The 15249-nt window shown below is 45.9% G+C and overlaps 1 protein-coding gene across 1 annotated transcript in view; it reads right to left on the bottom strand.

Moving 5' to 3' along the window:
- LOC311118689 (ectonucleoside triphosphate diphosphohydrolase 1-like) overlaps positions 1 to 15249 on the bottom strand; it is a 64318-nt gene that overhangs the window by 25462 nt on the left and 23607 nt on the right. Inside the window, exons 2-4 of the mRNA XM_084193476.1 lie at positions 12349 to 12476; positions 3074 to 3191; positions 2825 to 2975 (exon numbers count right to left, since the gene is read on the bottom strand). Coding sequence (XP_084049602.1) covers positions 2825 to 2975; positions 3074 to 3191; positions 12349 to 12476 — 397 coding nt within the window. The remainder of the gene's footprint in view (positions 1 to 2824; positions 2976 to 3073; positions 3192 to 12348; positions 12477 to 15249) is intronic.

The raw sequence follows: 15249 nt of genomic DNA, 5'->3' as shown, positions 1-15249 counted from the left end.
GGTGTCCAGTGCTTTCATAAAAACTTCCTGGTTAGTGTCTAGTGTTTTCATATTAACTTCCACGTTAGTGTCCAGTGTTTTCATATTAACTTCCTGGTTAGTGTCCAGTGTTTACAAATTAACTTCCTGGTTAGTGTCCAGTGTTTATATATTAACTTCCTGGTTAGTGTCTAGTGTTTACATATTAACTTCCTGGTTGTTGTCCAGTGTTTTCATATTAACTTGCTGGTTAGTGTCCAGTAACTTCCTAGTTAGTGTCCAGTGTTATCATATTATCTTCCTGGTTAGTGTCCAGTAACTTCCTAGTTGGTGTCCAGTGCTTTCATAATAACTTCCTGGTTAGTGTCTAGTGTTTTCATAATAACTTCCTGGTTAGTGTCTATTGTTTTCATAATAACTTCCTGGTTAGTGTCTAGTGTTTTCATAATTACTTCCTGGTTAGTGTCCAGTGTTTTCATAATTACTTCCTGGTTAGTGTCCAGTGTTTACATATTAACTTCCTGGTTAGTGTCTAGTGTTTTCATAATTACTTCCTGGTTAGTGTCCAGTGCTTTCATATTCACTTTCTGGTTAGTGTCCAGTTTTTTCATATTAACTTCCTGTATAGTGTCCAATGTTTTCATATTAACTTCCTGTTTAATGTCCAGTGTTTTCATATTAACTTCCTGTTTAATGTCCAGTGTTTTTATGTTAACTTGCTGGTTAGTGTCCAGTGTTTTTATGTTAACTTGCTGGTTAGTGTCCAGTGTTTTTATGTGAACTTCCTGGTTAGTGTCCTGGGGGCGACATTTCCTTTCATATTATAGCCGGAGGCAAAGTCAATAATATCCATGAGTCTGGTGATTGGTTGAGCCTTCTTGGGCATGTGGACCCCTGGCTAATAGCTAATATGGATCCCAATAACATCCCAATAACACTGATCCGCTGCAGAGCTGTCTATTTAGCTGGCTGGCCAGCATTAGCAGTAAGCGCTGAACGACTTGGGAAACCCAGCTTCAGCTTCATTCATTGGGAAATAAACGAAAGCCTCACAAGCTATTTTATACTGAACAAAAATATAAACGTAACATGCAACAATTTCAAAGATTTTACTGAGTTACAGTTCATATAAGGATATCAGGAAATGGAAATAAATAAATTACAACCTAATCTATGGATTTCACGACTGGGAATAAAGATATGCATCTGTTGGTCACAAAGAAAAGTAGGGGTGTGGATCAGAAAACCAGTCAGTATCTGGTGTGACCACGATTTGCCTCATGCAGCGCGACACATCTCCTTCGCATAGAGTTGATCAGGCTGTTGATTGTGGCCTGTGGAATGTTGTTCCACTCCTCTTCAATGGCTGTGTGAAGTTGCTGGATATTGCCGGGAACTGGAACACACTGTCGTACACGGCGGTCCAGAGCATCCCAAACATGCTCAATGGGTGATATGTCTGGTGAGTATGCAGGACATGGAAGAACTGGGACATTTTCAGCTTCCAGGAATTGTGTACAGATCCTTGCGATATGGGGCCTTGCATTATCATGCTGAAACATGAGGTGATGGCGGCAGATGAATGGCACGACAATGAGCCTCAGGATCTCGTCACGGTATTTCTGTGCATTAAAATTGCCATCGATAAAATGCAATTGTGTTCACTGTCCGTAGATTGTGCCTGCCCATTCCATAACCCCACCGTCACTATTGGGCACTTCGTTCACAATGTCGATATTAGCAAACCGCTCGCCCACACAACGCCATACATGTGGTCTGCGGTTGTGAGGCCGGTCTCTAAAACAACTTTGGATGGTAGAAAAAGGAATATTCAATTATCTGGCAACACTAATGGTGGACATTCCTGCAGTCAGCATGCCAATTGTAGGCTCCCTCAAAACTTGAGACATCTGTGGCATTGTGTTGTGTCACAAAACTGCACATTTTAGAGTGGCCTTTCATTGTCCCCAACACAAGGCACACCTGTGTAATGATCATGCTGTTGAATCAACTTCTTGATATGCCACACCTGTCAGGTGGATGGATTATCTTGGCAAAGGAGAAATGCTCACTAACAGGAATGTAAATACATTTGTGCACAAAATAAGCTTTTTGTGCGTCTGGAAAATGTCAGGGATCTTTTATTTCAGCTTCATGAAACATGGGACCAACACGTTTTGTTTATATTGTTGTTCAGTGAAGTTTCACTGTCTGATCATTCATAAAACGAGTCCACTAATTGTTATTTTTACCTTTCCACAAACTGTCTATTGCTTGATATAAGCAAGATTAGCCAAATGTGTCAAAGAATAAGTAATCCCCTATTAGATGGCTAGTAGTGGCTAATGCCTGGCCTGAGAGTCATTTCAGTCATTTTTGCTATCTTCCTAAATGCGGTGATCAGTGGATAACTTTAAGATAAGCATCATTGAAGTTGGGGGTTCGTTACTACTAATTTCTGATCTGTCGTCACTAGTTACCAGAGCCACAAAGTCAGAAACCCCGCCTATTTCTACAATTTATCATCTTAAAATTAGGTTTTAAACCTAAACCTAACCCTAACCCTAACCGTAACCGTAACCACATTGCTAACCTTATGCCTAACCCTAACCTTTAATTTTAGTTTATTTTTACTATATAGCCAATTTTGACTTTGTGGCTGTACTATCTGGTGGAAATCTTTCAGATCTGAGGCGAGAGAAATTGTCTGCCATATTTTGTGTTTTGGTAAGGGCTCGGAGTGGTCACGCACCCAAGAAAGCTCAACCAATCATCCAACTGATAATATTGGCTTTGCCTCCGGCTTTCCTACGAAAGGACATGTTGTGTCCAAGGGTCAGGGTACCTGAGCAGCCTCATTCCGGCGGTGGCCCCCAGGTAGAGAGGGGTCTCGTGGTGCCTGCGTAGGGGGATGAGGCTCTCTGCTTCCTTCATACAGCTCTTCAGAGACGCCCCTGCCTGCCCTGGAAACACAGAGTAGCTGGAGATACCAGCACCTGGACACGAAACACACACACACACACACACACACACATATTAGCTAGATAACGTTAGCATTGTTAGGTTTTTATGATTATAGTGTGTGTTTGTCTACCTTTGACTTTGCAGGCATGTGTCTGCTGCACTCTTCCTGTGTCATTCTCCTTCTCTGCCGGCCACTCGTAGATATACACTGCTGTATGTGAGGAGCCAGCATCCAGGACGATTCCATACTGAGAGAGGGAGAGAGAGACATTTTCAACCGCTCTCTGACCCAGTCTGTAATACTGAGAGAGGGAGAGAGAGACATTTCCAACCGCTCTCTGACCCAGTCTGTAATACTGAGAGAGGGAGAGAGAGACATTTCCAACCGCTCTCTGACCCAGTCTGTAATACTGAGAGAGGGAGAGAGAGACATTTCCAACCGCTCTCTGACCCAGTCTGTAATACTGAGAGAGGGAGAGAGAGACATTTCCAACCGCTCTCTGACCCAGTCTGTAATACTGAGAGAGGGAGAGAGAGACATTTCCAACCGCTCTCTGACCCAGTCTGTAATACTGAGAGAGGGAGAGAGAGACATTTCCAACCGCTCTCTGACCCAGTCTGTAATACTGAGAGAGGGAGAGAGAGACATTTCCAACCGCTCTCTGACCCAGTCTGTAATACTGAGAGAGGGAGAGAGAGACATTTCCAACCGCTCTCTGACCCAGTCTGTAATACTGAGAGAGGGAGAGAGAGACATTTCCAACCGCTCTCTGACCCAGTCTGTAATACTGAGAGAGGGAGAGAGAGACATTTCCAACCGCTCTCTGACCCAGTCTGTAATACTGAGAGAGGGAGAGAGAGACATTTTCAACCGCTCTCTGACCCAGTCTGTAATACTGAGAGAGGGAGAGAGAGACATTTCCAACCGCTCTCTGACCCAGTCTGTAATACTGAGAGAGGGAGAGAGAGACATTTCCAACCGCTCTCTGACCCAGTCTGTAATACTGCGAGAGGGAGAGAGAGACATTTCCAACCGCTCTCTGACCCAGTCTGTAATACTGAGAGAGGGAGAGAGAGACATTTCCAACCGCTCTCTGACCCAGTCTGTAATACTGAGAGAGGGAGAGAGAGACATTTCCAACCGCTCTCTGACCCAGTCTGTATACTGAGAGAGGGAGAGAGAGACATTTCCAACCGCTCTCTGACCCAGTCTGTATACTGAGAGAGGGAGAGAGAGACATTTCCAACCGCTCTCTGACCCAGTCTGTAATACTGAGAGAGGGAGAGAGAGACATTTCCAACCGCTCTCTGACCCAGTCTGTAATACTGAGAGAGGGAGAGAGAGACATTTCCAACCGCTCTCTGACCCAGTCTGTAATACTGAGAGAGGGAGAGAGAGACATTTCCAACCGCTCTCTGACCCAGTCTGTAATACTGAGAGAGGGAGAGAGAGACATTTCCAACCGCTCTCTGACCCAGTCTGTATACTGAGAGAGGGAGAGAGAGACATTTCCAACCGCTCTCTGACCCAGTCTGTAATACTGAGAGAGGGAGAGAGAGACATTTCCAACCGCTCTCTGACCCAGTCTGTAATACTGAGAGAGGGAGAGAGAGACATTTCCAACCGCTCTCTGACCCAGTCTGTATACTGAGAGAGGGAGAGAGAGACATTTCCAACCGCTCTCTGACCCAGTCTGTAATACTGAGAGAGGGAGAGAGAGACATTTCCAACCGCTCTCTGACCCAGTCTGTAATACTGAGAGAGGGAGAGAGAGACATTTCCAACCGCTCTCTGACCCAGTCTGTAATACTGAGAGAGGGAGAGAGAGACATTTCCAACCGCTCTCTGACCCAGTCTGTAATACTGAGAGAGGGAGAGAGAGACATTTCCAACCGCTCTCTGACCCAGTCTGTAATACTGAGAGAGGGAGAGAGAGACATTTCCAACCGCTCTCTGACCCAGTCTGTAATACTGAGAGAGGGAGAGAGAGACATTTCCAACCGCTCTCTGACCCAGTCTGTAATACTGAGAGAGGGAGAGAGAGACATTTCCAACCGCTCTCTGACCCAGTCTGTAATACTGAGAGAGGGAGAGAGAGACATTTCCAACCGCTCTCTGACCCAGTCTGTAATACTGAGAGAGGGAGAGAGAGACATTTCCAACCGCTCTCTGACCCAGTCTGTAATACTGAGAGAGGGAGAGAGAGACATTTCCAACCGCTCTCTGACCCAGTCTGTAATACTGAGAGAGGGAGAGAGAGACATTTCCAACCGCTCTCTGACCCAGTCTGTAATACTGAGAGAGGGAGAGAGAGACATTTCCAACCGCTCTCTGACCCAGTCTGTATACTGAGAGAGGGAGAGAGAGACATTTCCAACCGCTCTCTGACCCAGTCTGTAATACTGAGAGAGGGAGAGAGAGACATTTCCAACCGCTCTCTGACCCAGTCTGTAATACCTACATGTTTCAAGCAAACCGACATAATCCCTGTGCCTAAGAATGTAACCTGTCTAAATGACTACCACCCCGTAGCCAAGGTAACCTGTCCAAATGACTACCACCCCGTAGCACTCACATCTGTAGGCATGAAATGCTTTGAAAGGCTGGTCATGGCTCACATCAACACCATCATCCCAGAAACCCTGGACACACTCCAATTCGCATACCGCCCCAACATATCCACAGATGACGCAATCTCTAATGCACTCCACACTGCCCTTTCCCACCTGGACAAAAGGAACACCTACGTGAGAATGCTGTTCATTGAATACAGCTCAGCGATCAACACCATAGTGCCTTCCAAGCCCATCACTAAGCTAAGGACCCTCGGACTGAACACCACCCTCTGCAACTGGATCCTGGACTTCTTGACGGGCTGCCGCCAGGTGGTGAGGGTAGGCAACAACACATCCGCCAATCTGACCCTCAACACGGGGGCCCCTCAGGGGTGCATGCTTAGTCCCCTCCCTTACTGCCTGTTCACCCACAACTGCTTTGCCGTGCACAACTCTAACACCATCATTAAGTTTGCAGATGATCCAACGGTGGAAGGCCTGATCACCGACAATGAAGAGACAGCCTATAGGGAGGAGGTCAGAGACAACAACCGCTCTCTCAACTTGGGCAAGACAAAGGGGCTTAGTGTGGACTACAGCAAACAGAGGGCTGGACACGCCCCCATTCACATCGACGAGGCAGTTATGGAGCGGGTCGAGAGCGTCAAGTTCCTCAGTGTCCACATCACTAAGGACCTATCATGGTCCAAACACACCAACACAGCCATGAAGACGACACGACAACGCCTCTTCCCCCTCAGGAGGCTGAAAAGATTTGGCATTGTAAGAATATTCAAAGATAAATACACAATGCAGAGGACTAGAGGTCAAGAGAGAATTAACGATCAATGGAAATAGTTGTTATCAGTTCAACATCTGTTTAGAATCTGTGTAGGGGCTCCAGTCTGGGACTTATAGCTACATGTGGCAAGTTCCCATTGGTCCAAATTGTCTATACATTGAGCCTGAAACGGGATACTTGGTATTTGGCCATTGGCCCAATTTTATTGCAAGGAATTCTAATTGGTCAACCACAGGCTAGGCTTGGGTATAAACTACATTTGTTCAGTGGAGAAACATTGAGGACAGGGAAGAATGAACGTCTACCATCTACTTTCCAGCATAACAACTATGATTTGTTCTCTTTGAATAAATATATTTTTCTCCCCCTGATTTGCTTTGGGGTCTGTGTTATTGAAGAATAACATAAACTGCTAACACATTGTGCCGTGACCCGGATGAATTGGTCTGGACCAACAACAATAAAAAACGAATCAACTGTGTGTTGATCCAGGGGAAAGAGAGAGGGCTGTGGGAGTCAGCTCTTCATCTCCTGATAGACGGCATATTGCTGGATGAGTCTAGACCATCATCTAAAAGAACCAAATCAGGTTAATAGAAGAGTGATACCTATCTGTGATTTATAGGGGTTTGAGTCCTTTGTAAAAGCTCTATCAGTTAAAATGAGCTATGATTGATTAAGGGTGTGAAACCTTCTTGTTGCATAGAAGTGAGTTGCTAGTTAAGTAGCAATTTAGGGTAATGTAAGCCTTGTACAAGCTTTTGAAGTGAACACAAGTTTTAGGAGGTTCGAGTCCTCAACAAGCTTTTGAAGTAAACACAAGTTTTATGGTTAACAAGTTGTGTTCTATAGATAGAGGTTTGAGTCCTCAGGGGGTTATAAATATATAAACACATACAGAGCATCTGGTCAGCGTGGCGGTGGCACAGGAATCCTCATCTCTCCCAAGTGGACATTCTCTCTTTTTCCCCTGACCCATCTGTCTATCTCCTCATTTGAATTCCATGCTGTCACAGTCACTAGCCCATTCAAGCTTAACATCCTTGTCATTTATCGCCCTCCTGGTTCCCTTGGAGAGTTCATCAATGAGCTTGACTCATTGATAAGTTCCTTTCTTGAGGATGGCTCACCCCTCACAGTCCTGGGTGACTTTGACCTCCCTACGTCTACCTTTGACTCATTTCTCTCTGCCTCCTTCTTTCCACTCCTCTCCTCTTTTGACTTCACCCTCTCACCGTCCCCCCCTACTCACAAGGCAGGCAATACGCTTGACCTCATCTTTACTAGATGCTGTTCTTCTAACCCTAACCCTAACCCTTCTCCCACCAATCTCCTGATTCTGCCTCCTCAACCCTCCTCTCCTCCCTTTCTGCATCCTTTGACTCTATATGTCCCCTATCCTCCCGGCCGGCTCGGTCCTCCCCTCCTGCTCCGTGGCTTGACAACTCATTGCGAGCTCACAGAACAGGGCTCCGGGCAGCCGAGCGGAAATGGAGGAAAACTAGACTCCCTGCGGACCTGGCATCTTTTCACTCCCTCCTCTCTACATTTTTCCCTCTGTTTCTGCTGCTAAAGCCACTTTCTACCACTCTAAATTCCAAGCATCTGCCTCTAACCCTAGGAAGCTCTTTGCCACCTTCTCCTCCCTGCTGAATCCTCCTCCCCCTCCCCCCCGGTTCCCTCTCTGTGGATGACTTCGTCAACCATTTTGAATAGAAGGTAGACGACATCCGATCCTCGTTTGTTAAGTCGAATGACACTGCTGGTCCTGCTCACACTGCCCTACCCTATGCTTTTACTTCTTTCTCCTCTCTCTCTCCAGATGAAATCTTGCGACTTGTGATGGCTGGCCGCCCAACAACCTGCCCGCTTGACCCTATCCCCTCCTCTCTTCTCCAGACCATCTCCGGTGACCTTCTCCCTTACCTCACCTCGCTCATCAACTCATCCTTGACCGCTGGCTATGTCCCTTCCGTCTTCAAGAGTGCGAGAGTTGCACCCCTTCTCAAAAAACCTACACTCGATCCCTCTGATGTCAACAACTACAGACCAGTATACCTTCTTTCGTTTCTCTCCAGAACTCTTGAGTGTGCCGTATTTAGCCAACTCTCTTGCTATCTCTCTCAGAATTACCTTCTTGATCCAAACCAGTCAGGTTTCAAGACTTGTCATTCAACTGAGACTGCTCTTCTCTGTGTCACGGAGGCTCTCCGCACTGCTAAAGCTAACTCTCTCTCCTCTGCTCTTGTCCTTCTAGACCTGTCTGCTGCCTTTGATACTGTGAACCATCAGATCCTCCTCTCCACCCTCTCCGAGTTGGGCATCTCCGGCGCGGCTCACTCTTAGATTGCGTCCTACCTGACCGGTCGCTCCTACCAAGTGGCGTGGCGAGAATCTGTCTCCGCACCACGTGCTCTCACCACTGGTGTCCCCCAGGGCTCAGTTCTAGGCCCTCTCCTATTCTCGCTATACACTAAGTCACTTGGCTCTGTCATATCCTCACATGGCCTCTCCTATCATTGCTACGCAGACGACACACAACTAATCTTCTCCTTTCCCCCTTCTGATAACCAGGTGGCGAATCGCATCTCTGCATGTCTGGCAGACATATCAGTATGGATGACGGATCACCACCTCAAGCTGAACCTCGGCAAGACGGAGCTGCTCTTCCTCCAGGGGAAGGACTGCCCACTCCATGATCTCGCCATCACGGTTGACAACCCCGTTGTGTCCTCCTCCCAGAGTGCGAAGAGCCTTGGCGTGACCCTGGACAACACCCTGTCGTTCTCTGCTAACATCAAGGCGGTGACCCGATCCTGTAGGTTCATGCTCTACAACATTCGGAGAGTATGACCCTGCCTTACACAGAAAGCGACACAGGTTCTAATCCAGGCACTTGTCATCTCCCGTCTGGATTACTGCAACTCGCTGTTGGCTGGGCTCCCTGCCTGTGCCATTAAACCCCTACAACTCATCCAGAATGCCGCAGCCCGTCTGGTGTTCAACCTTCCCAAGTTCTCTCACGTCACCCCGCTCCTCCGCACACTCCACTGGCTTCCAGTTGAAGCTCACATCTGCTATAAGACCATGGTGCTTGCCTACGGAGCTGTGAGGGGAACGGCACCTCCTTACCTTCAGGCTCTGATCAGTCCCTACACCCAAGCGAGGGCATTGCGTTCATCCACCTCTGGCCTGCTGGCCCCCCTTCCTCTGCGGAAGCACAGTTCCCGCTCAGCCCAGTCAAAACTGTTCGCTGCTCTGGCACCCCAATGGTGGAACAAGCTCCCTCACGACGCCAGGACAGCGGAGTCACTCACCACCTTCCAGAGACACTTGAAACCCCACCTCTTTAGGGAATACCTGGGATAGTATAAAAGTAATCCTTCTACCTCCCCCACCCCACCCCCACGAAATATATAAAATAATAATAATAATTAAAAATAATAATAATAATAATTTACAAATATATATTTACAATTTGTAAGTCGCTCTGGATAAGAGCATCTGCTAAATGACTTAAATGTAAATGTAAGGACCTTACAGATAATTGTATGTGTGTGGTACAGAGATGAGGTAGTCATTTAAAAATCATGTTAAACACTATTATCGCATACAAAGTGAGTCCATGCTAATTATTATGTGACTTGTTAAGCACATTTTTACATCTGAACTTATTTAGGCTTGTCATAACAAAGTGCTTGAATACTTATTGACTCAAGACATTTCAGCTTTCATTTTTCATGAATTGGTAAACGTTTCAAAAAACATAATTCCATTTATGACAAAAAATCTCAACTTAATCAATTTTAAATTCAGGCTGTAACACAACAACATGTGGAAAAAGTCCAGGGGTAGGAAGCTCTCTCATCCATTTATATACAGATGATACAGTCTAATATTCAGCTGGCCCCTCCCCGGATTTACTGCCTGTGAGGGTTTAGAGCTTGAGGTAGTCACCTCATACAAGTCCTTGGGAGTACGGCTAGACGGTACACTGTCCTTCTCTCAGCACATATCAAAGCTGCAGGCTAAGGTTAAATCTAGACTTGGTTTCCTCTATGGTAATCACTCCTCTTTCACCCCAGAAGCCAACTAACCCTGATTCAGATGACCATCCTACCCATGCTAGATTACGGAGACGTAAGTTATAGATCAGCAGGTAAGGGTGCTCTCGAGTGGCTAGATGTTCTTTACCAGCTCCTGAGTGGCGCAGTGGTCTAAGGCACTGCATCGCAGTGCTAACTGTGCCACTAGAGATCCTGGTTCGAATCCAGGCTCTGTCGCAGCCGGCCGCGACCGGGAGACTCATGGGCGGCGCACAATTGGCCCAGCGTCGTCCAGGGTAGGGGAGGGAATGGCCGGCAGGGATGTAGCTCAGTTGATAGAGCATGGCGTTTGCAACGCCAGGGTTGTGGGTTCGATTCCCACGGGGGGCCAGTATAAAAAAAATATGTATTCACTAACTGTAAGTCGCTCTGGATAAGAGCGTCTGCTAAAAATGACTAAAATGTTTTTAAAAAATACCATTCGGCCATCAGATTTGCCACCAATGCTCCTTATAGGACACATCACTGCACTCTATAATCTGTAAACTGTCCATCTCTGTATAACGCAAGACACACTGGTCAATGTTTATTTATAAAACCCTCCTATGACTGGGTGTATTGATACACCATCCAAAACGTAATGAATAACTTCACCATGCTAAAAGGGATATTCAGTGTCTGCTTTTTTTTACCCATCTACCAATAGGTGTCCTTCTTTGCGAGGCACTGGGAAACCTCCATGGTCTTTGTGGTTGAATCTGTGCACCTCCCTGGTCTTTGTGGTTGAATCTGTGCACCTCCCTGGTCTTTGTGGTTGAATCTGTGCTTGAAATTCACTACTCGACTGTGGGACCTTACAGGTAATTGTATGTGTGGGGTACAGAGATGGGGTAATCCCTCAAAAATCATGTTAACCACTATTATTGCACACAGTGAGTCCATGCAACATATTATATAAGAGAAAAAAACATTAATGTGACTTGTTTATTTTTACTCCTGACTGTATTTAGGCTTGCCATTACAAAGAGGTCAAATACTTATTGACTCAAGACATTTTAGCTTTACATTTTTAAATAATTGGTAAAAATGTCTATAACCAAAATTCCACTTTTTACATTGTGGGATATTGTGTGTAGATCAGTGCACAAAATCTCAATGTTAACCATTTTAAATTCAGGCTGTAAGACAACAAAATGTGGAAAAAGTCAAGGGGTGTGAATACTTTCTGAAGGCACTGTATGGCATAGTCTCGTTGGCTTGTGACTACTGGCTACTGGCTAATTGGCTAGCTAACTGGTTATAATAGCAGCCAAGGACGTTCGCTAGCTTGTTTGTTTGTGCTCTGATTTATTTTACACAGATGACTTCAGCCATATGAAAAACCTTCCATAGAAAAATACACCTATCTAGCTAGCTTCCTTTGCTTGTAGCTTGCTTCTCATCTGACTGGTGTTAGCTAGTTAGCTACAGCTGCTAGCCTGCTACTAGCTAGCTGCTGCTGTTACGCAGCAATCGAGTTGCTGGTCCTGGTAGCACATCGTTGGTTCTTAATGGACAGAAATGAGCATGTGATAAATTATACATTTAATAAAAACTGATGCACCTACAACCTTAGCCAATCAGACATTGTTTAAGTCCAATGGTCACTTTATGGATGCTACAGTCTCGTTTTAATCCGACATCTAGAATTTGAGCTAGGTAGACGCAGAAAATACTCTGAAAACTAAATAGTCAACGACCCTGTTAAGATATCCGGTATGTGGTTCTTGGTAATGGCCGGACAGCTCATGAGGAGAGGTGGGGAGTGTGCTGTGTACCTCCAATCAAGTTGATTTGTGAATTTTCATAAACATTGGTGTCATATTGGCTTAGATATGATGGTAGGGATATTTAAATGCAACATCGAGCTTCAACCAATGCATACTATAGTTTCTCCGACTGGCACGACTACAATATTATGACATTTTCCATCCAAGCCACAGAATCTGAAAAATCTGGTACCTTGTACTTCTGTAGGAGAGGCTGGTTCTGCAATACTGCTGTTGTCACCAGGGCAACTATCGCTGTGATAACAAGCACAGTGATGAAGAGGATCACAGCCTTATGCCAGGCGTTATTTTCTTTAATCTCTGAGGAAGAGGGAGAAGATGAGAGAGGAGGAGAGAGGGTGAGAGGGAGGAGAGAGGAGGTGAAGAGAGGACGGAGAGAGAAATGGAGGAGGAGAGAAGGAGAGAGGGAGAGAGGTAAGAAGAGAGGGAAAGTTGGAGAGAGAGAGTTAGCATCTTCCATCTAGCTGTTGATGATGTCACATCTGTATTATTGATGACATTAGGGTTCTGAGTGTTGTTGTTATTGTTGCTTCTGTTGTTGTTGTTGTTGTTGTTGTGTAACTAGGGACTCGTTCTAAATGTGTTTTAAATGTCCACATGAACTCAAGTTACGCTCTAACCAGAGGTTCCCCCCTAGGAAACTATTTTCCACCTTCTCCTCCCTTCTTCATCCTGCACCCCTCTCCTTCCCTCCTCCCTCTCTGCGGACTACTTTGAAAAGGTTGACAACATCCTCTCCTCATTCACTCAGCCTATTGAGTCCACTGGTCACACTCACACAGAACTACCCTACGGCTTGAACTCTTTCTCAAATCAAATACAATGTTATTGGTAGCATACACATATTTAGCAGATGTTAGAGACAAATTCTCATTTTCTTTATTTGTGCTCTATTTATTGTTTTACTCCATTTAGAAAAATATGATTATTGAATATAAGTATATGTTTTGTATTAGGAATGATGGAGTATGGTTGATGAGCTCATGTTGTTTGGTTGTCTATGGTTATCATGGGTATTTGATAGAATGATGGAGCCTTTCCTGGGCCACTCCCTTTACCTATTTGTTCTCCTTCCCTTTACCTATTTAGGTTTTTGGCAGTATGGGTCTACTAGGCCTCAGGCATGGCGGTACCTTACAGTGTTTTGACCGCTACACTACGCCATGCCACGTCACGCCACGTCATGCCACTTCACGCCACACCACGTCACGCCACGCCACTAAGAAAGTTGCTACCTTTTGTTTACAATTTAAATCTGATCGCTTTGACTTTGTTCATCGATGGAATGTAGCCTATGCAATTATCTTTTGTTTGGAAAATAAATGTTAGTTTTTTACACTTGGAACTTTGGATGAACTGTTCTGTGGTTACTTTGGAAGCACGTCTGACTACTGCATCACATACCTGTCGCCTCAAGGCTAGTTTGTTATTGGATTACGAATTGCCTTTATATTTGTCAAAAAACTACAGCTGGATGGAATGCCGACGAATGGTTTATCAGCTTGATCAAACATCGGATCGGAGGTAAAGATTTCATCTGAACAAGGTAAAACAAGCTGCTACTCTACTGTATATTCCAAGTGAAGAAGTGACTGACGCTATTGTAGCTCTCTGACTTGGCGCTACTCACTGTGGAGAGAGGGGAATGGTGTCTGGTTGCTCTGACTTGGCGCTACTCACTGTGGAGAGAGGGGAATGGTGTCTGGTTGCTCTGACTACTCACTGTGGAGAGAGGGGAATGGTGTCTGGTTGCTCTGATTACTCACTGTGGAGAGAGGGGAATGGTGTCTGGTTGCTCTGATTACTCACTGTGGAGAGAGGGGAATGGTGTCTGGTTGCTCTGACTTGGCGCTACTCACTGTGGAGAGAGGGGAATGGTGTCTGGTTGCTCTGACTTGGCGCTACTCACTGTGGAGAGAGGGGAATGGTGTCTGGTTGCTCTTTCTATTGCTCCAGGTGTTGGATGAATTGGGGGAACTTTTGAGAATTGTGGAGCTTGGACTTCACTCGTGGAGCTTGAATTGTGTGCGTCTTCTGTTGTTTGGATTCGTGCTCTGAGTTGAGAACTCGCTGTGGAGCGGAGAGAAAATCGTATCCTTTGCTGATTGGCTGTTGTGTCTGTTGTGATGATGTCATGTGTTGGGCTCAAACTCCACAAACAAAGAGAGACCCAGTACAGACAAACAACCTGCTGAGAAAGTATGTTTTGTTTTTACATACTGGTAACCAGAGTCGTTCAAGGGGATTTGGGACATGGGTGACTAGTTAACGTTAGCTTGGCTCTCTCTGTGTGTTCGTGCCGTGGGAGGAGGGGTTGGTTCGTTGGCAGAGAGCAATGGCTAGCTAGTATGCTAACTATTCTAGCTAACTAACTGGCTGAATAAGTTGACGACGTACTCACTCAAACTGTCAAAACTAACCCAAAGTTAGACACGAATGATCTGCTTGGCGTGTTAACACACTGGTGGGTATTGGTGCTAAACCGTATTATTGGAAGCTAGCATGCTAGTTGGCTATTTACAGTCATTTAGCAGACGCTCTTATCCAGAGCGACTTACAGTTAGTTAATGCCTATATATTTTTTTTTCATACCCCCTGTGGGAATTGAACCCACAACCCTGGCATTGCAAACACCATGCTCTATCAACTGAGCTATGTCCCTGCGGCCATTCCCTCCCCTACCCTGGACAACGCTGGGCCAATTGCGCGCCACCCCATGGGTCTCCCGGTCGCGGCCGGCTACGACAGAGCCTGGATTCGAACCAGGATCTCTAGTGGCACAGCTAGCACTGCGATGCAGTGCCTTAGACCAAGGATGGCTATGGTGTCTATGCTACCCTCCAGTCCCTCGACTTCTTGGCACTGACGGAAACTTGGATTACCACAGAAAACACTGCTACTCCTACGGCTCTTTCCTCATCTGACCATCTGGTCAGCGCGGCGGTGGCACAGGAATCCTCATCTCTCCCAAGTGGACATTCTCTCTTTTTCCCCTGACCCATCTGTCTATCTCCTCATTTGAATTCCATGCTGTCACAGTCACTAGCCCATTCAAGCTTAACATCCTTGTCAT

This window comes from Coregonus lavaretus (assembly GCF_964263955.1).
Source record: "Coregonus lavaretus genome assembly, contig: HAP1_SCAFFOLD_207, whole genome shotgun sequence".
Taxonomy (NCBI): Eukaryota; Metazoa; Chordata; class Actinopteri; order Salmoniformes; family Salmonidae; genus Coregonus; species Coregonus lavaretus.
This window is presented reverse-complemented; position numbering and strand designations above follow the sequence as displayed.